This window comes from Sus scrofa, chromosome 7 (assembly GCF_000003025.6).
Source record: "Sus scrofa isolate TJ Tabasco breed Duroc chromosome 7, Sscrofa11.1, whole genome shotgun sequence".
NCBI lineage: Eukaryota > Metazoa > Chordata > Mammalia > Artiodactyla > Suidae > Sus > Sus scrofa.
The window spans coordinates 29,753,584-29,773,543 of record NC_010449.5 but is presented as its reverse complement, the minus strand read 5'-3'; the positions used below and the strand labels follow the sequence as shown (position 1 = coordinate 29,773,543).

Here is a 19,960-nt window from a genome sequence, read left to right as displayed (position 1 = left end):
AAGAGGGGTTGTGATTCAGTGGTTAACGAGTCCGACTAGGAACCATGAGGTTGCAGGTTTGGTCCCTGGCCTTGCTTAGTGGGTTAAGGATCCAGCGTTGCTGTGAGCTGTGATGTAGGTCACAGACATGGCTCAGATCCCACGTTGCTGTGGCTCTGGCGTAGGCCAGCGGCTACGGCTCTGATTAGACCCCTAGCCTGGGAACCTCCATATGCCGTGGGAGCGGCCCCAGAAAAGGCAAAAAAAAAAAAAAAAAAAAAAGAGAGAGAGAGAGGAAAAAAAAGGAGAGAGAGAAAAAAGAAATGTATCAGCACACCATAGATAAGCAATCTTGGATATTATACTTAGATAATTCAGGAGTTCCCGTTGTGGTGCAATCAAACGAATCCAACTAGGAACCATGAGGTAGTGGGTTCGGTCCCTGGCCTTGCTCAGTGGGTTAAGGATCCGGCGTTGCTGTGAGCTGTGATGTAGGTCGAAGAGTGGCTCAGATCTGGTGTTGCTGTGGCTGTGGTGTGGGCCGGCAGCTGTAGCGCCAATTGGACCCCTAGCCTGGGAATATCCATATACTATGGGTGCGGCCCCAAGAAGAAAAAAAAGAAAAAAGATAATTCACATTCCTATCAAGTACACATGGGACATCTACAAAACAGCAAAAATTGACTATTAGGACACGAAATGTCTTCACAAATTGCAACATTATTATCATATAATTCCATGTGCTTAGACCACAAAACAATTAAGTTAGAAATCTACTTTTTTTTTTTTATTTTCCCACTGTACAGCAAGGGGGTCAGGTTATCCTTACATGTATACATTGCAGTTACAGTTTTTTCCCCCACCCTTTCTTCTGTTGCGACATGAGTATCTAGACATAGTTCTCAATGCTATTCAGCAGGATCTCCTTGTAAATCTATTCTAGGTTGTGTCTGATAAGCCCAAGCTCCCGATCCCTCCCACTCCCTCCCCCTCCCATCAGGCAACCACAAGTCTCTTCTCCAAGTCCATGATTTTCTTTTCTGAGGAGATGTTCATTTGTGCTGGATATTAGATTCCAGTTATAAGTGATATCATATGGTATTTGTCTTTGTCTTTCTGGCTCATTTCACTCAGTATGAGATTCTCTAGTTCCATCCATGTTGCTGCAAATGGCATGATGTCATCCTTTTTTTATGGCTGAGTAGTATTCCATTGTGTATATATACCACATCTTCCGAATCCAATCATCTGTCGATGGACATTTGGATTGTTTCCATGTCCTGGCTATTGTGAATAGTGCTGCAATGAACATGCGGGTGCATGTGTCTCTTTTAAGTAGAGCTTTGTCCGGATAGATGCCCAAGAGTGGGATTGCAGGGTCATATGGAAGTTCTATGTATAGATTTCTAAGGTATCTCCAAACTGTTCTCCATAGTGGCTGTACCAGTTTACATTCCCACCAGCAGTGCAGGAGGGTTCCCTTTTCTCCACAGCCCCTCCAGCACTTGTTATTTGTGGATTTATTAATGATGGCCATTCTGACTGGTGTGAGGTGGTATCTCATGGTAGTTTTGATGTGCATAGAAATCTATTTTTTAAGGTGCTTTTAATTATTTTATTATTATTTTTTAGGGCGCATCTGCTGCATATGAAAGTTCCCAGAATAGGGGTGGAGTTGGAGCTACAGCTGCCAGCCTACACCACAGCCACAGCAACTCAGGATCTGAGCCACATTTGCTACCTACATCACACCTCAGGGCAACACCTGATCTTTAACCCAATGAGCAAGTCCTCATGGATATTTGTTGGGTTCATTATGGCTGAGACACAATGGGAACCCCAATTTTTAAAGATATTTTTAAAATTCCATATATTTTTTTTAATTTAAAATACAGACACCCAACTTCTAGATGAATCATAGGGCCTGTAAAATATAGTGCAGGAGAGACTACACCAGGATGGTGGCTGCAGTCAGAGTCCACAGTAATTTTTCTGAAAACCACCTGCTTTCGCATCGGCCAAACTGGTGAATTAACTGGGCAGGACTTGGAGCTTCCACCCATGCTTCTTTCAAGCCTTTGATGGGAGCATCAATGTCTCATTTCCCCCAGGATGCAGTATTGCTTCTGGTTTCCTATCTTGGCAAGGGTGGAAGTTCCAGAGGCTTCCGCTTAGCCCTGCTGACCACAGTGACCCTGTAATGACCCCATGGGTCAGAGCCAATGTGGGGACTCTGCCAGTTGCCAAATATATCTATTCCAATTATACACTCAGTAACTAGGGAGATAACCACAGGGTGAGTTATTTCCTTCCCCCAGGGTACAATGACTCTAGTAAGTGGCTCAGGTCCCATGGGGAAGTGCTGGAAGGAAGATTAGGTGCTCACTTGTGGCAGTGGTGCAAGGTCCTTCCTCAAGGGGAACTGGTCTTTTCAGAGGGCTCTGGGTCTGGGATCTGACTTAAGGCTGGAAACTGGGTGAGGCCATCATTCTCTACTAGGGCAATTCAAGCCAAGTTTTTGGCTACCAGACCTGGAGTTGTTTTCTTTTCTTTTTCTTTCATTCTTTCTCTCTTTCTCTCTCTCTCTCTCTCTCTCTCTCTCTCTCTCTCTCTCTCCCTTCCTTCCTTCCTTCCTTCCTTCCTTCCTTCCTTCCTTCCTTCCTTCCTTCCTTCCTTTCTTTCTTTCTTTCTTTCTTTCTTTCTTTCTTTCTTTCTTTCTTTCTTTCCTTCCTTCTTTCACCTTTTTGCCTTTTTTAGGGCTGCTCCCGAGGCATATGGAGATTCTCAGGCTAGGGGTCTGATCGGAGCTGTAGCCACTGGCCTACACCAGAGCCACAGCAACATGGGATCTGAGCCATGTCTGCGACCTACACCACAGTTCACAGTAACGCCAGATCCTTAATCCACTGAGCAAGTCCAGGGATCGAAACTGCAACCTCATGGTTCCTAGTTGGATTCGTTAACCACTGAGCCATGACAGGAACTCCGGACCTGGAGTTTTTCTTTACATACATCAAGCAATATTTCTAGTAGGTCGATTATGTATTTCTTTCCTAGGGACAGCATGACCAATCAGCTACCACTAAAGATTTCGGAGGACCAAGATGTTCTGAGTACTGAAATATCCCTGTTGCCCTTTGCAGTTGATGGTTCAGTGCTCACACTTGGCCTTGGCTACAGCAAAGTCATCCTCCTCACGGAAATCAGGCATCCTCTACAGTCCTCACTGGCCACAATGGAGAGCAAAACATTGGAGAGCGATCAAGGCTGTGGATGATCCCCTCACCGAAGCAGGCAGATCTCAGAAATACTGCAGGTTTGGTTCTAGACCAATTCAATAAAGCAAATATTGCAATAAAGCAAGTCACGCTGAATTTTTTGTTTTTCCAGCACATACACAAGTTACGTTTACACTATACTGTAGTCTTTTTTTTAATTGAGATATAGTTGATATATGATATTATATATATTATAGAGGTACAATATTTAAAGATTATATTCCATTTACAGTTATTGTAAAATATTGGCTATAGTCCTTCTGTTATATTACATACTTTGTGGCTTATTTCTTACATAGTAGTTTGTACCTCTTAATCCCCTGCCCCTTATAAATGAACTTATTTCCAAAACAGAAAGAGACTCATAGACACAGAAAACAAACTTATGGTTACCAAATGGTAAACACTGGGGGGAGGGATAAATAAGGAGGTTGGGACTGACATATGTGCACTACTACACATAAAATAGATACTCAGTAAGAGTTTACTGACTGTACAGCATAGGGAACTATATGCAATATTTTATAATAACCAATAAGAGAAAAGATTCTGAAAAATAATGTATATGCATTTTATATATATATATATATATATGAATTACTGTGCTGTATGCCTGAAACCAATATATTGTAAATCAATTATTCTTCAATAAAAAAAAATTTTTAAGACCCCTACCCCCATCTCCCCCCTTCCCGTTTATCCACTGGTAATTACTAGTTTGTTCTCTATATTTGTCAGTCTGTTTTTTGGTTATATTGACATTTGTTGTATTTTTTAGGTTCCATATATAAGTGATATCATACAGTATTTGTCTTTCTCTAACTTCTTTCACTTAACATAATACCCTCGAAATTTATCCAAGTTGATGCAATTGGTAAAATTCCATTCTTTTTTATGGCTAGGTAGCATTCCATTGTATGTGCATATCTCTAACTAGCTAGCTAGCTAGCTCCCTATCTATTTATCTCTTTATATCTTTATCTATTCATCTGTTGGTGGACACAGGCTGCTTCCATATCTTGGCTATTGTAAATATACTATAGTCTAGGAGTTCCCATCGTGGCGCAGTGGTTAACGAATCCGACTAGGAACCATGAGGTTGCAGGTTCGATCCCTGCCCTTGCTCAGTGGGTTAAGGATCTGGCATTGCCGTGAGCTGTGGTGTAGGTCACAGACACAGCTCGGATGCTGCATTGCTGTGGCCCTGGTGTAGGCCAGCGGCTTCAGCTCCGAATAGACCCCTAGCCTGGGAACCTCCATATGCCGTGGGAGCAGCCCAAGAAATGACAAAAAAAGACACCCCCCCCAAAAAATATATATATATATATACTATAGTCTATTAAGTGTGCAATAGCATTTTGTCTAAAAAAAAAAACAATTTTAAAAAAAAATTTTTTATGGCCACACTTGCAGCTTGTAGAAGTTCCCGGACCAGGGACTCAAGCTGATTTTTAGCTGCTACCTATGCCATGGCTGTGGCAATGCCAGATCCTTTAACCCATTGCTCCGGGCCAGGAATTGAACACACTAAGTTTTAATTAAAATACTAAATTTTTGGAGTTCTCATTATGGCACAGTGGTTAACGAATCCGACTAGCAACAATGAGGCTGCAGGTTTGGTCCCTGGCCTTGCTCAGTGGATTAAGGATCCAGCGTTGCTGTGAGCTGTGATGTAGGTCACAGACACGGCTCAGATCCCATGTTGCTGTGGCTCTGGTGTAGGCCGGCAGCTACAGCTCCAATTAGACCCCTAGCCTGGGAACCTCCATATGCCACAGGAGCGGCCCTAGAAAAGGCAAAAAGACAAAATAAAATAAAATAAAATATTAAATTTTTTTTTTTCTGTCTTTTGTCTTTTTTGTTGTTGTTGTTGTTGTTGTTATTGTTGCTATTTCTTGGGCCGCTCCCACGGCATATGGAGGTTCCCAGGCTAGGGGTTGAATCAGAGCTGTAGCCACCAGCCTACGCCAGAGCCACAGCAACGCGGGATCTGAGCCGCGCCTGCAACCTACACCACAGCTCGCGGCAACGCCGGATCGTTAACCCACTGAGCAAGGCCAGGGACCAAACCTGCAACCTCATTGTTGCTAGTCGGATTCGTTAACCACTGAGCCACGACGGGAACTCCCAAATATTAAATTTTAATTAAAAATCGTTTATTGCTAAAAAAAAAAATACCATCTGAGCCTTCAGCAAATCATAATCTTTTTGCTCTTGGAAGATCTTGCCTCTGTGTTAATGGCTGCAGACTGATCAGCTTGGTAGCTGCTGAAAGCTGGGGTTGCTGTGGTAATTTCTTAAAATAAAACAACAATGCAGTTTACTGCATCAATTGACTTCCTATCACAAATGGTTTCTCTGTAGCATGTAGTGCTGTTTGAGAGCATTTTACCCACAGTGTAACTTCTATCAAAATTAGAGTCAATTCTCTCAAACCCTGCTGCTGCTTTATTAATACAGTTTATATCATAGTCTAAATTCATTGTTGTCATTTCGACAATCTTCACAGCATCTTCACCACCACTTTCTTTGCTCGTCCATAAGAAACAACTCCTTGTCTGTTAAAGTTTTATCCTGAGATTGCAGCAATTGTCACGTCTTTCAAGCTGTTCATTTATTTATGGCTGCACCCATGGCATATGGAAGCCAGGCACTGAATCTGAGCCACAGCTGTGGCAGCGCCAGATCCTTTAACCCATAGCACTGGCCAGTGATCAAACCTGTGTCTCTGCAGGGACCCAAGCCACTGCAGTCAGATTTTTAACCCACTGTGCCATATCGGGAATTCCTAGGCTCCACTTTTAATTCTAGTTCTCTTGCTATTTCCACCATATCTGCATTTACTACCTTCAGTGAAGTCTTGAATCTCTCAAAGTCATCCATGAGGATAGTAATCAACTTCTTCCAAGTTCCTGTTAATGTTGACATTTTGACCTCTTCTCATGAATCACAAATGTTCTTAACGGCATCTAGAATGGTGAATCCTTTCCAGAAGATTTTCAATTCACTCTGCGCAGATCCATCAGAAGAATCCCTATCTATGGCAGCTGTAGCCACATGAAATGTCTTTCTTCTTTTCTGGCCACCCTGAGACACATGAAGTTCCCAGGCCAGAGATCAGATCCAAGCTGGTTTGTGACCCATGCCACAGCTGTGGCAACACCGGATCCTTTAACCCACTGTGCTGGGCCAGGGATCGAACGTGCATCCAGCACTAGAGAGATGCCACTGATCCCAGTGCAATGCAGTGGGAACTCCACGTAATATATTTCTTAAAAAATAACACGTGAAAGTCAAAATGATTCCTTGATCCATAGGCTGCAGAATGGATGCTGTGTCAGCAGGCAGGAAGACATGAATCTCACCATCCATTATACACACACACACACACACACACACACACACACACACGTATATACATATATACCCATTATATATATATATTTTGCTTTTTAGGACCACACTTGTGACATATGGAGGTTCCCAGGTTAGGGGTGGAATGGGAGCTACAGCCACCAGCCTATGCCACAGCCACAGCAACACCAGATCCAAGCCGTGTCTGTGACCTACACCATAGCTCAGGGCAACGCCAGATCCTTAACCCACTGAGCAAGGCCAGGGATTGAACCAGCAACCTCATGGTTCCTAGTCAGATTTTTTCCCGCTGTGCCACGATGGGAACTCCAGCAGTAATATTTTGAAAGGAGTCTTTTTCTGACCAGTAGGTCTCAATAGTGGGCTTAAAATATTCAGGAAACCATGTTGCAAACAGAGGTGCTGTCATCCAGGCTTTGCTGCTCCATTTACAGAGCACGGGCAGAGTAGATTTAGTATAATTCTTAAGGGCCCTAGGGTTTTGGAAAGGGCAAAGAAGCATTGGCTTCAGCTTGAAGTCACCGGCTGCATTAGCCCCTAACAAGAGAGTCAGCCTGTCCTTTGATGTTTTGAAGCCAGGCATTGACTTTTCCTCCTTAACCATGCAAATCCTAGAAGGCATCTTCTTCCAAAATAAGGCACTGAAAACCTGTTGTTTAGTGTAGTCCTTTCACGAATGATCTGAGCTCGATCTTCTGGGTAACTTCCTGCAGCTTCTACACCAGCACTTACTGCTTCACTTTGCACTTTCACGTTCGTTATAGAGATGGCTTCTTTGGTTAAACCTCATGAACCAAGCTCTGCCAGCTTCAGGCTTTCTTCTGCAGCTTCCTCACCTCTCCCAGCCTTCCTAGAACTGAAGAGGATTAGGGCATCAATCTTGAGGCTTTGACTGAAGGGAATGTGGCTGGTGTGATTTTCTAAAACTCTGACCAGGAAACCTTTGTCTACTTCAGCAACAAGGCTCATCATGTCCAAAGTCACTGGACTCCTGGAGTTCCCCTTGTGGCTCAGCGGTAACAAGCGCGACTAGTATCCATGAGGAGGTGGGTTTGATCCCTGGCCTTGCTCAGTGGGTTAAGGATCCAGTGTTGCTGTGGCTGTGGTGTAGGTTGCAGATGTGGCTCAGATCCCGCATTACTGTGGCTCTGGCATAGACTGGCAGCTGCAGCTCTGAGTCAAATCCTACCCTGGGAAATTCCATATGCCACCGGTGTGGTCCTACTTAAAAAAAAAAAAAAAAAAAAAGTCGTCCCTGGACTCTTAATCCTTCACCAATGAGATACCCCTGGGTCTGTGTGTAGTTTACCTCCTACCCCGGTATACCTGTGTCTTATGGGGCATCCAGAGTGTTGCTACTCCTTGCTCCTGGTCTAAGATGTGTTCAGTGCAGTGGATCAGTATAATACTCCCGGGAATGTTCAGATGATCAAGGTCACGTTAGCCTCTATTGTATAGGGAGACGGAGAGAGAGGGAGCAGAAGAGAGGGCCTGGGAAAGACCATGACTGTACACTGCTGTCTGTTCCATGGAATTCCACGTGACCTGCTTCTGTTCTTCCTTCCTGACTGCGATGGGAAAGAATACAATTACCACTTGGAAAAGCTGTGAACAAGAGACAGGGGCTATGCTGGGTTATCAAATATTCTACCACCATCCTTTGTAATCAATCTAGTTTTTTGTGAGGGTTTTTTTTTTTTTTGAGGCGGGGAGGGTTGGCTGCACCCACAGAATGTGCAAGTTCCTGGGCAGGGATGGAACCCACACCACAGCAGTGACCTGAGCCGCTGCAGTGACAATGCTGGGTCCTTAACCCATTGCACTACCAGGGAACTCCTCAATCTGGTTTCACAGGAGCCACAGTGCGATGCAGAATGCAAAACTACTTCTGGAGTTCCCGTCGTGGCGCAGTGGTTAACGAATCCGACTAGGAACCATGAGGTTGCGGGTTCAGTCCCTGCCCTTGCTCAGTGGGTTAACGATCCGGCGTTGCCGTGAGCTGTGGTGTAGGTTGCAGACGCGGCTCGGATCCTGCGTTGCTGTGGCTCTGGCGTAGGCCGGTGGCTACAGCTCCGATTCAACCCCTAGCCTGGGAACCTCCATATGCCGAGGGAGCGGCCCAAGAAATAGCAACAACAACAACAACAACAACAACAAAAAGACAAAAGACAAAAAAACAAAACAAAACAAAACTACTTCTAACTTACCTGGGCAGGAGTAGGAGAGGCTGTTTGGGGCTTTCACATGTCTTTTCCTACCATGTGGCTCTCACTCCCAGATCAGGGAACTACTGGAGGGGGTGGGGGCTAGCATTCTTACTAGACTGTGGGGAACTAGGGATATCACTGGGGCCTGGTCCACACCCCATGAGACCTACTGTGAGAAGGCCAGGATGCCATTGACGGCCCAGGCTCCCTACATCACCTAAAAGGGGCCAGGATGTCCTCTGAGCACACCCCAAACAGGTCCCTGTGGTTTAACATGTCCCCTGCCTTCTGCATTTTCTGTGAACCAGTAGTTATATCCTGAGGCTTGATCACATTCAAGTTCAATACTTTTGGCCAGACTAATTAGTAAGTGGTGGTGGCATTTTCCATAAGAAGCAGGTAATGTCTGGCTGTTTCCTTTTTGTGGTATCAGCAGCCAGTGATGCTCAATGCCTAGACCCATTAGCTCGTTAGTGGTTCATTTATTGATGCTTTTATGGTGGTAAAACACACCTAACAAAATTTACAATTTTTATGTGTACAATTCAGTGGCATCAAGTAGTTGTATGCAACCATTACCACCATCCACCTTGCAGAACTTTTTCCATCTTCCCTAACCTGACACTCTGTCCCCATTAAACACTAACTCCCTACCCTCTGACTCCAGCCCCTGGCAGCAACCATTCTTTCTGTCTCCAGGACTTGACTGCTCCTAGTCCCTCAAAGAGGAGGAATCACACAGCGTTCTTCCTTTTGCGCCTGGTTTATTTCACTTAACATATATGTGTTCAAGGCTCACCCGTGTTGGCATCTGTGTCAGAATTTCTTTCATTTTTTATTTTTATTTTATTTTATTTGTCTTTTTGCTATTTCTTGGGCCACTCCCGCGGCATATGAAGGTTCCCAGGCTAGGGGTTGAATTGGAGTTACAGCTGCCAGCCTATGCCACGGCCACCGCAATGCCACATCCAAGCCTCATCTGCAACCTATACCACAGCTCAGAGCAACGCGGGATCCTTAACCCACTGAGCAAGGCCAGGGATGGAACCCACATCCTTTTGGATACTAGTGGGCTCTTAACCTGCTGAGTCACAATGGGAACTCCAGAATTTCCTTTTTTTTTTTTTTTGGCCTTTTTGCCTTTTCTAGGGCCGCTTCCCACGGCATATGGAGGTTCCCAGGCTAGGGGTCTAATTGGAGCTGTAGCCACCGGCCTACACCACAGCCACAGCCACAGCCACAGCCACAGCCACATGGGATCCAAGCCGCGTCTGCAACCTACACCACAGCTCACGGCAACGCCGGATCCTTAACCCACTGAGCAAGGCCAGGGATCGAACCCGCAACCTCATGGTTTCTAGTCGGATTCGTTAACCACTGCGCCACGACGGGAACTCCAGAATTTTCTTCATTTTTAAGGCTAACATTCCATTGTATGAACATATCCTATTTTGATATACATATACTAATCGGTGGATACACTGTGGGTGTGGTATCATTTCTTACAAGGCAAAAAATTACAAGGCAAAACAGAGCTTGTGGGCAAAACATACACGGCAGCAGAGTCATTAAAGTGGTTTGAGTCACGGGTAAGGTCAAGAACAGTAAGCGAGTTCTCCATATTCCCTCACAGGTTTGCAAGATACATTTGCTGAGCTGAAATTACACTTTCAGCAATGTTTTCAGACCTCAGTGCAAGTACAAAGTAAATTTCTGTGTTTCTTTTTTTCTTTTTGGCCACACACAAGGCATATGGAAGTTCCTGGGCTGGGGATCCAGCCTGCACTGCCACAGAAGGCTCTCCCTGTGTTTCATTTAATTGTGCAATTGAGGAGCTTCCACCTAACCTTCCACTGGATGTGATTAACCTACAATGTAATGACGTGATAAAAGGCAAGTGTCAAGAGACTATAAATCACAGAATTCTATAAATGCCTTTCAAGTGATGAATATGCACAATTAAAATCATATGCTCTTGGATTGATGTCAGTATTTGGCAGTATCTGAGTGAAGCCATTTTCAAAAATGAAGTTATAAAATCTCATTATAGATCAGTACTAACAGATGAACGTTTACAATTGATTTTAGATAGGAAGCACTAACTTTGAGCCCCAATTAAGCAGCAGACATATACAGAAATTATACTTATTATACTTGATTATTATATTTTGCATTTTGTCAATTAATTCAAGCTGTGGAAATTTTGTTTTCCTTAATTTTTATGTACTTATATAATATCCCTGATGTTGTTTCTTGGCATGCAAATCCTAGCATTTACTCTCTGAACTTTTTTTTTTTTTTTTTTTTGGCTGTGCCTGTGGCATGCAGAAGTTCCAGGCCAGGGACTGAACCTCAGCTACAGTGGTAACAACGCCTGGATCTTTAACCTGCTGAGCCACCAGGGAACTCCAACTATGTGAACCTTTATAGTTTGCCAACCCCTGGTCAAGCACACCCAGCTACCCACTGGATAGCTTCTGGTCATTCAAATAGAATCTTGACCCACTCCCAAGTTCTATGCCTGTCTCCCACTCATTAAAAAGCCTCTAACTCAACTGCTCAAGCCAAACTCTGGAATCGTCCTTGATTTGTCACTTTCCCACAAAATTTAAAAGTTGTTTTTTGGGGTTTTTTTTGCTTTGCTTTTTAGGGCCAAATCCACAGCATGTGGCAGTTCCCAGGCTAGGGGTCGAATTGGAGCTGTAGCTGTCGGCCTACACCACAGCCACAGCAACGCTGGATCCCAGCCACATCTGTGACCTACACCATGGCTCACGACAACGCTAGAATCTTAAACCACCAAACAAGGCCAGAGATTGAACCTGCATCCTCGTGATACTAGTCGGATTCATTTCCACTGCGCCACAATGGAAACGCCTACTTTAAACTTACTGGCTTCTCATTGCATTTAAAATAAAATCAAGGGAGTTTCCTGGTGGCTCAGTAGGTTAAGAATCTGGCGTTGTCACCACTGTGGCAAGGGCTCGATCCCTGGCCTAGTAACTTCTGCACGCCCCAGATGCAGCCAAAAAAAAAAAAAAAAAAAAAGAGAGAGAGAGAGAGAGAGAACATGCATAGAACAAAATCCAAATTCCTTGTCACAATCTGCAAGCCCAGCCCCAACCTGCCTCTTTTTTTTCTTTTTTTTTTGTCTTTTCAGGGCCGCACTTGCAGCATATGGAGGTTCCCAGGCTAGGGGTCGAATCAGAGCTGAAGCTGCCTGCCTACACCACAGCCACAGCAACGTGGGATCTGAGCCACGTCTGTGACCTACACCACCGCTCACGGCAACACCAGATCCTTAACCCACTGAGTGAGGCCAGGGATTGATTCTGGGCCCTCATGGATGCTAGGCATGTTTGTTACCGCGAGCCACCACAGGAACTCCCCAGCCTGCCTCTTTAATCACACCTGCAATGAACAATGTATGTGTCCCCCAAAATCATATGTCGACATCCTAATCACCAAGGTGATGGTATGAGGAGGTGGGTTTGGGTGATTAGGCAGGAAGGTGAACACCTCACGAATGGGATTAGTGCCCTCATAAGAGAGCTGGAGCGCCCCTTTCTCTTTGCATGTGTTAAGATACAGGGAGACGAGACATCTAAGAACTAGGAAGCAGGTCCTCATGACACTGGGTCTTCTGGTGCTTGATCTTGGAATTTCCAGCCTCCAGAACCGTGAGAAACTTCTACTGTCTACAGGCCACCCAGACTGTGGCATCCTGCTGGAGATGCTGGGATGGACCAAGACAACATCCTGTTCCTCTCTGGGTCCATGGGTGCCCTCATCAAACACCTTTCTCTCTCTCGGCCTTTACATCTGCTGAACACATTACCAGAATCATTTTCTTTGCCCAGCTTTGCATGTCTGCTCTTTCTTTTCCTTTGAATCCTAGATCAGCGCCTCCCTTTTCTGTTACTCTCCACCTTATTGCCTTGCTTACTTCCTTTCCCATCTGACTTATCTACAAAGAAGCTGCATAGCTGGTTTAAACATCCTTCTCTTAAAGTGCAATCCAGAGTTGCCAGCCCCTGTGATCCATCTGCTTCTCTCATAGTGACTGGTACACAGCAGATACTTACTGACAAAGGAACAAAAAGAGGGAAGACATCCAAGTGGGTCTGGGGATCAGGAAAACTGGACATGGAAATCTAAGCATCATCTGCAATGAAATAGTTTAGCTATTTAACTATTAACACGATGAGTTCCCGTCGTGGCGCAGTAGTTAACGAATCCGACTAGGAACCATGAGGTTGTGGGTTCGATCCCTGGCCTTGCTCAGTGGGTTAAGGATCCAGCGTTACCGTGAGCTGTGGTGTGGGTCTCGCAGATGCAGCTCGGATCCCGAGTTGCTGTGGCTCTGGCGTAGGCTGGCAGCTGCAGCTCCAATTGGACCCCTAGCCTGGGAACCTCCATATGCCGTGGGAGCAGCCCAAGAAATGGCAAAAAGATCAACAAAAAAAAAAAAAAGAAAGAAATGGTTTAACTCAGGAAAGTGGATAAAAACCACCTAGAGGTGTATAAAGTTAGAAGACAGTAAAAAGAGCCCTGAAAACCACTAGCATTTATGAGAAATGTAATAATTAAAATAACATCTATTTCTTCCTGAGTGCTGAATGCCTCATTTCCTCTTTAGTTGAAATTTTTTTTTTTTTCCCCTGGGGCCACTCCCACGGCATATGGAGGTTCCCAGGCTAGGGGTCGAATCGCAGCTATTGCTGCTGGCCTACGCCAGAGCCACAGCAACACGGGATCCGAGCCGCATCTGCAACCTACACCACAGCTCACGGCAACGCCAGATCGTTAACCCACTGAGCAAGGCCAGGGATCGAAACAGCAACCTCATGGTTCCTAGTCGGATTCGTTAACCACTGTGCCACGACGGGAACTCAGAGTTAAACTATTTCAATACAGATGACGCTTAGTTTTCCATGTCCAGTTTTCCTGACCCCCAGACCCACTGCGCCATGACGGGAACTCCCCGAAAATATTTTCCCTTTATGTGACCCCCTCCCTGAAAGAAATGATTCCTAAAAAGGTGTGGAGAACTAATGTTTTTCTCATAGTAGCTGCTGACGTTTACTGAATAGACTGAGTGCAAGATACTGTTCTCAGCATTTCACGTGTTAATTCTCGCAAAGCCTATGAGCATATTAAATGCTTATGAGAAACTACACAGACAGAGGGTGAAGATTTGGACACAGAGGATGATTACCAGCAGAGGCCCTAGGCAGGGGACTAGCCTTACAGGACAAGGGACATCTCTTCCACAATAAGGAGGAAAGGAGAGGTAGAGAGGCACACGCTTAAATTTGTTTAAACCAAAATCCTGCATCATGGAACTTGATTTCCTATAATACCTAATAATTTAAATTTAAAAAAACCCACAAACTTCTGGAGTTCCCTACTTCTGCATCTACTGGTACAGCCAAAAAAACCCTCAAAAAACTCACAAAACTCCCAAACTTCTAACATAGTGTTTTAATTGGCTTTACAGAAGCAATAAAATGCTATGGGGATTAAGGAGAATTCTGCCCAATTCTGCCCTAAGTTTGGAGGGTAGAGGTGGAAGTTGGGCAGGTTTTTTTTTTTTCCCCATCTTCAGCCGCATCCAAGGCATGTGGAAGTTCCCAGGCAGGGGACTGAATCCCAGCCTTATCTGGGATCTAGGCCACAGCTATGACAACGCCAGATCCTTAACCCACTGTGCTGGGCCAGGGATTGAACCAGCAACGCCAGAGACAAGCCAGATCATTAATCCACTGCACCACAGCAAGAGCTCCAGGTTTGGTATTACCTGAACACTTAATAAGTGCCAGGTGTATTTGAGGCTTTACATATCCCAAGATGGGCAATATATGGAGACTGTATGGGTGGGTTTCTGTTCCTGTGGGCTGGCCAGCACACTCTTCTGTCCCTGAACTTCAGTCCCTTGAGGAGTTCAAGATTTGGTGTCTCAGTGGAACTTATGATCAAGGTGCTCTGCCCAGAGAGTGGACCTGAGGCTGAGTTCTCTCCTGGGAAGTTTTATCTTGAGATGAGTGACAAAGAAATGACCGACAGGGTCATCGTCCCAAAACATACGACCTGAAGACTCCCCCAGGAGTTCCTGCTCGAACCCCTGGATGACTCAGGTCTTATTCTTCCAAAGATTGGTCTTCAAGCCATTCCTCCCACTTTGGGTGCACCCCACATGCTTCCAATTCCTGTTTTGATAAGGCTAGTCAGCCATTGCTTGCAACCCAAGGATCCTGGCCCCTGGATGTAGTCACCTGCAGAACGTGTGCCAAGATGACAGGTGGGTGGCAGTGCAGCAGACCCAAGATTGGCAGCCCTCATCCCCAACCCCTCTCTCAATGCAGTCAGTCCTCACCACGGGGATGGTCCCACAGCAGGGCTCCTCAGAACCGCTGACAGATCCCAGCCAGAATTCACCTTCTCAGCCATGAAGTCACATTTTTTTAACCCCTCTAGGTTCCATACCTAAGAACTTTTGAGGACCACGATTAAAGGCCATCACTCCTGGCTCTACGGTGACTTCAACTACTGTTGACCAGTTCCGCCACCCACACCCATCACCATATTCTGGCAGTGGAGTTCTCTGTGAACCCTCTGGTGAGCCCGAGCAGGTCTCTGCTCGGTCTGCTCTGGACCACCACAGTGGCTTGTGCTCTATCTGTCTAGCTGTGCTACTGAGAAGGGAGTAGAACTCAGGGTCCAGTGCAGCGTCGCGCACGAAATGTGAACAAACCAGACAATAACCAAACCACAGACATCATGCACGAAGTCAGGGGACATTGGGCAGAGATATGCGAACCCACCCCTTTAAAAAAAAAAGACAGAGGACCAGTTAGGAGGTACCTACCACCCCGCCAAAATTTTTTTTTCAATTAATGAACTAATTAAACAGTTCAGACTCTGCAAAATAAGGCAACTTACCAGAGGCTATTCAGTGGCAGGTCAGGGTAGAGAATCTGGCCCACTCAAGTTCAGGACAGTGTTCTCTGCACCAGCCTGACACCATCCCATTCTTCCCCTGGCAACATGACCCAGCTGCATAAGGAATACATCCAAGTCCTTGCAGCTCTGTTCTCACTGTCTCTCCCACATAAATGACTCAATTCAGTTCACTGTCAGCTTTGATTTCAGGGCAAAGTTTATTTGAAGAAATTAAGACACCTACACCAATCTCCCCACTCCAATATCTACCCTTCTACCTGTCCACCAAGGGCTGTCGCGTGTGGGTGGGACGGAAGGAGAGGGGCTATGGTCCCGCTGTGCAATTATTCTCTAGTTTTCAGCATGCGCCATCTCAGCCCTGAGTCCCTCTGACCGTGACCACTTGTTCAGAGCAGTGGTGCAACCCCTGAGATGGTCAGGGGCCACCCCCTGAGTCCCCTGGTCACATTCCAGTCACCGTGATCACCTGAGTGATCAGGGGGGTCAAAGGCAGAGAAGAGGCACAGACTGTAGAGGGAGTGCCCTCCACTAAAGACTGTTCTAAGTGACCCGCAGAATGCTCGACTGGTTAAAGTGCTCAACTACAACGTACAGAGACAGGTGTTGGAAAAGTTCCTACTGGTGAGAACACAATTGAGGATCTAAAGAGCTCATGGAAAGATACGACAAAAGGAGGATATCAAAAGAACTCTACTCACATAATTGCCGCAATGATGAGGGAGGAGAGCTTAGCACTTAGTCTCTGAATTACCAGGACTCTGAATCAAATGTATCTCTGGATGGAGACCAGCTCCTTTAACTCAAAAGAGCGTGAATGAAACATTTACCATTACGGTTTTCTGCTCTAACTCTTCTCTCATCAGATCAACTACTTTGAAATACGATTTCCTGCATGAAACCATAGCATGGACAAGTGATCAATTTACGAATGGCTATAAGCCATTTTCCTGTAGGATAGTCAGCAAGAACCCGGGCTGAGAGAAGGAACTGGAACTTCCAAATCTGCCAGGTTGACGCCCACACCCAAGACCATGAGGCTCATTAATTATCTACCCTTTGGGCATGATTAACGAGACCCCAGACTGGGGTGCCAGGGTAGTGAGGATAAGCAGGGGCTCCATCAGCAGCAGGGGCTCCCTTGTCCTGGGAGTCAGCACACAGCCTCAGCAGTCACTTGTACGTCCAGTGAGCAGTGGCCCAGCCCTGGCCCTTGCACAGGTCTCGGTGGCGAAGGAAACAGGCATGCACTCGGAACCGACGGCCGCAGTGGGGACAGGCGTGCAAGGCTCCTGCGTGGGTCTTCATGTGCTCCGTCAGATGGTGCTTCAGCTTGAAGCGCTTGTTGCAGACGCCACAGCCAAAGGGCCGAAGGCTGAAGGTCAGCATGATGTGCCGGTCACGCTTCGGCTTCACCGCAAACCGCTTCCCACACAAACAGCCAAAGCGCTTTCCATCTGCAGGCGGTGCCCCCCCCAGCTTCACAGGCCCATGCACAGCCTGCCCTGCTCCCCCAGGGCCCGCACCCCCCGACAGGATTTCATTCCCATGAAGATCCACCGGCTTCCAGGATGGACCTCCTCCTCCCGATGTTGACCCTGCGCCTGAGGGCAGCAAGAAGCCCAGCTCCCCGTTCCCTTCCACGTCCCCTGCAGGAAGCACTCCGGTCTCTTCCTTCGATCCTCCAGATTGCGTTCCGCCTCCTACTATCTCCTCCTTGGGCTCAAAGGGTTCCTGCTTAATGTAGAATATCTTGGGGGGCAGCGCAGTGTGAGGGGCAGGAGGCTCCAGCAGAGCGCTGTCACCCTCTGGAAGCCTGCGTGGAGTACTGGATGTGGGCAGCGTGTGGGATCCAGGAGGGCGGGGAAAGCTCCCTGATGCTCTTGGAGGCTGCGGAGTCTGAGAGGATGCTGCCGACCTCTGGCCCTCCTCTTCCTCCTCTTCTTCCTCCTCCTCCTCTTCCTCCACTTGAATCTGCAACACCTCTCCCAGTTCACTGCCGTCCCCTACGACGGGGCTCTCAGTAGAAGCCGAAGCCTGCGCTGGGGTCTGGAAAGAGGAAGAGCGAATGCACCAGCCTCCTGGAGAGGCTGTGGTGGAAAGAAGTGCGTGGAAAGGGGTGGCTGCCCGGGCTGAAAGTCCACCACCTGAGTTCTCCAGTTCTTTAAGAATTTCTGAGCACTGATCTACTACCTGCCACATCTGGAGGCCACTGGCCACAAGCAGGTGGGCTGGGAGGGCATCCAGTGGCAGACGGAGGCGCCCTGAATAAATGAGCTGCAGCAGCCCCTCGAAGGCATCGGCTTCAATGACACTGGGCAGAGTGAGCCGTGGCGCATCCCCCAAAAGCAGCTTGTCATGGAAGTAAGGAGAGGCAGCCGCCAGCACTGCTTTGTGTGCCCGAAGCTCGCGGCCCTGAACCAGGAGGGACACGTCACAGAACTTCCCCTCCAGCCGGTGGCGGTTCAGGGCTTCCAGCAGCAAGGAGCTGTGCTGGGGGAACTCGATCTGGATCGTCCGCGGGGCAGGGTTGCAGGCGGGGGAGGGGGCCCCGGGAGGCACAGGCGTCGAGGCAGCCATGGCCTCGTGGGTAAGAGATCTCCGAGGGTCGCGTACAGGCGACGGGGCAGGCCGGCGCGGGACGGACGCTAGGAAGGAGAGAAGGGTCGCGGGAGCCGTGCTGGGGGCACCGCGTCTCCCCGAATGCCCCCGCACTGCCCCGCAGAGGAAGCCAAAACAGTCTCCACGCCAAAGCACCGACCGCGGCTTTAACCTCAAGGCCTGGGGGGGGATGAATCCTTCGGCCACGAGCCGGGATCGCCGGCCGGGTCGGCTCCCGCCCGCCGCTTCGCTCCCACTCGTGCGCTCAGACTGCCCGGCTCCCAGGCGGTCGCCGCCGGGGAGACCACGAGCGCCGGCCAAGTTCCCGCCGCCACGCCCCCGCCGCTACACACGCGGCCCCCGCGGCGTCCCGAGCGCCTCTACAGCCACCTCGCCGCCCCGACCGGAAGTCGCCGCCTCCCCGCCGGACGCCGACGCAGAGGGCGGGGCCGGAGCTGCAGCCAATCGGGGAGCGCCGATCTACAAGCCTCGCACTGATTGGTTGTACGGGAGAGGGCGATGAGGGTGGGAGACCGCGGCTTCCACCCGGACGGCAGGTCTGGAGGCCCAGCCGCAGAACGGCGCACCCCGACGGAGTGAGCGACCCGGGAGCCTTTCCGGTAATTAGATGTAGCGCCCCCCTCCGGCAGGTGCTGAGAGGGCGCGACCAAGTGGCACCCGCAGTATGGGCTAGGGAATGCTCCCCATCACCTTGTACCCTCGCCCCCGGCCACCTGCGAGATAGGTGTTGCCAATCCTGAGTCTCCTCGGGGGAAATCGCGAGCGGCGGGCCTGGGGTTGGAACCCAGATCCGCCAAGGAACCACAGTCTTTTCCCCATTACGCACGGGAGCATTCTAACCAGCAGTTAAATAAATTTCCCTTTCTAGGTGATTGTTTTGAGGTGTGCGTAAACATATACTTGGCATCTTTTATAAGGGAATGCTATGTTCCTTGACCTCTTTACTCGGGTTAAGTGGTGCAGTGGTGAGGGGAGATGGACTGGGTAAGCTGGGCCAGTGCAAAGCCCCCTCCCTCAGACAGTAAGTCTCCTCGCTGGTTGGGATAGGGATATCCTAGGGGAAGCCTGTGGCACCACGCAGGGACATAGAGTTGCTCCCAGGCTGTCAACATTCCCTTCAAAAAGCAGATCCTATCGCTCTGCTGGTCCTCCTAGAGGTCCCGGCCTAGGAAAGTCAGCGCAGCGATAAAAGAACAATCTCCGTTTATTAAACATGATTTTTGTTTCACCACACACTCCAGAAAAAAAGGAAATGGGGCTGGGAGTGGAGAAAAAGAGGCAGTGGTGGGGGATAGAGTAGTCTGGGGGTAGGGTGGGGTGGGGAGGGAGAACGAGAAAACAAAATAAAACAGGTAGGAAGAATATCTCCTACCCTTAGGGTGTGGGTGGGGAGGAAAGTCTGGGGGGCAGGGGGCCAGGAAGCTCTGTACAGAGGGGTCGCCCCCAGCCCACACACACACACCCCGGATATGTACAGTACAAACCCCAGATAATTACAACAGCCAAAGAGAAGAGGAAGGGGGAGTCCAGGGGTAGGAT

General features: G+C 47.9%; 1 protein-coding gene across 1 annotated transcript; it reads right to left on the bottom strand.

The window, feature by feature from the left end:
* ZBTB9 (zinc finger and BTB domain containing 9) lies at window positions 15,976-18,815 on the bottom strand. Its single transcript, XM_003128343.4, has one exon. It carries the CDS (start codon window positions 18,377-18,379, stop codon window positions 16,973-16,975), a length of 1,407 nt encoding a protein of 468 aa, XP_003128391.1. The 5' UTR covers window positions 18,380-18,815; the 3' UTR covers window positions 15,976-16,972.

Bases quoted from the DNA above. Each gene is read 5' to 3' on its own strand.
- ZBTB9 (XM_003128343.4), bottom strand. From the start codon at position 18,379: ATGGCTGCCTCGACGCCTGTGCCTCCCGGGGCCCCCTCCCCCGCCTGC.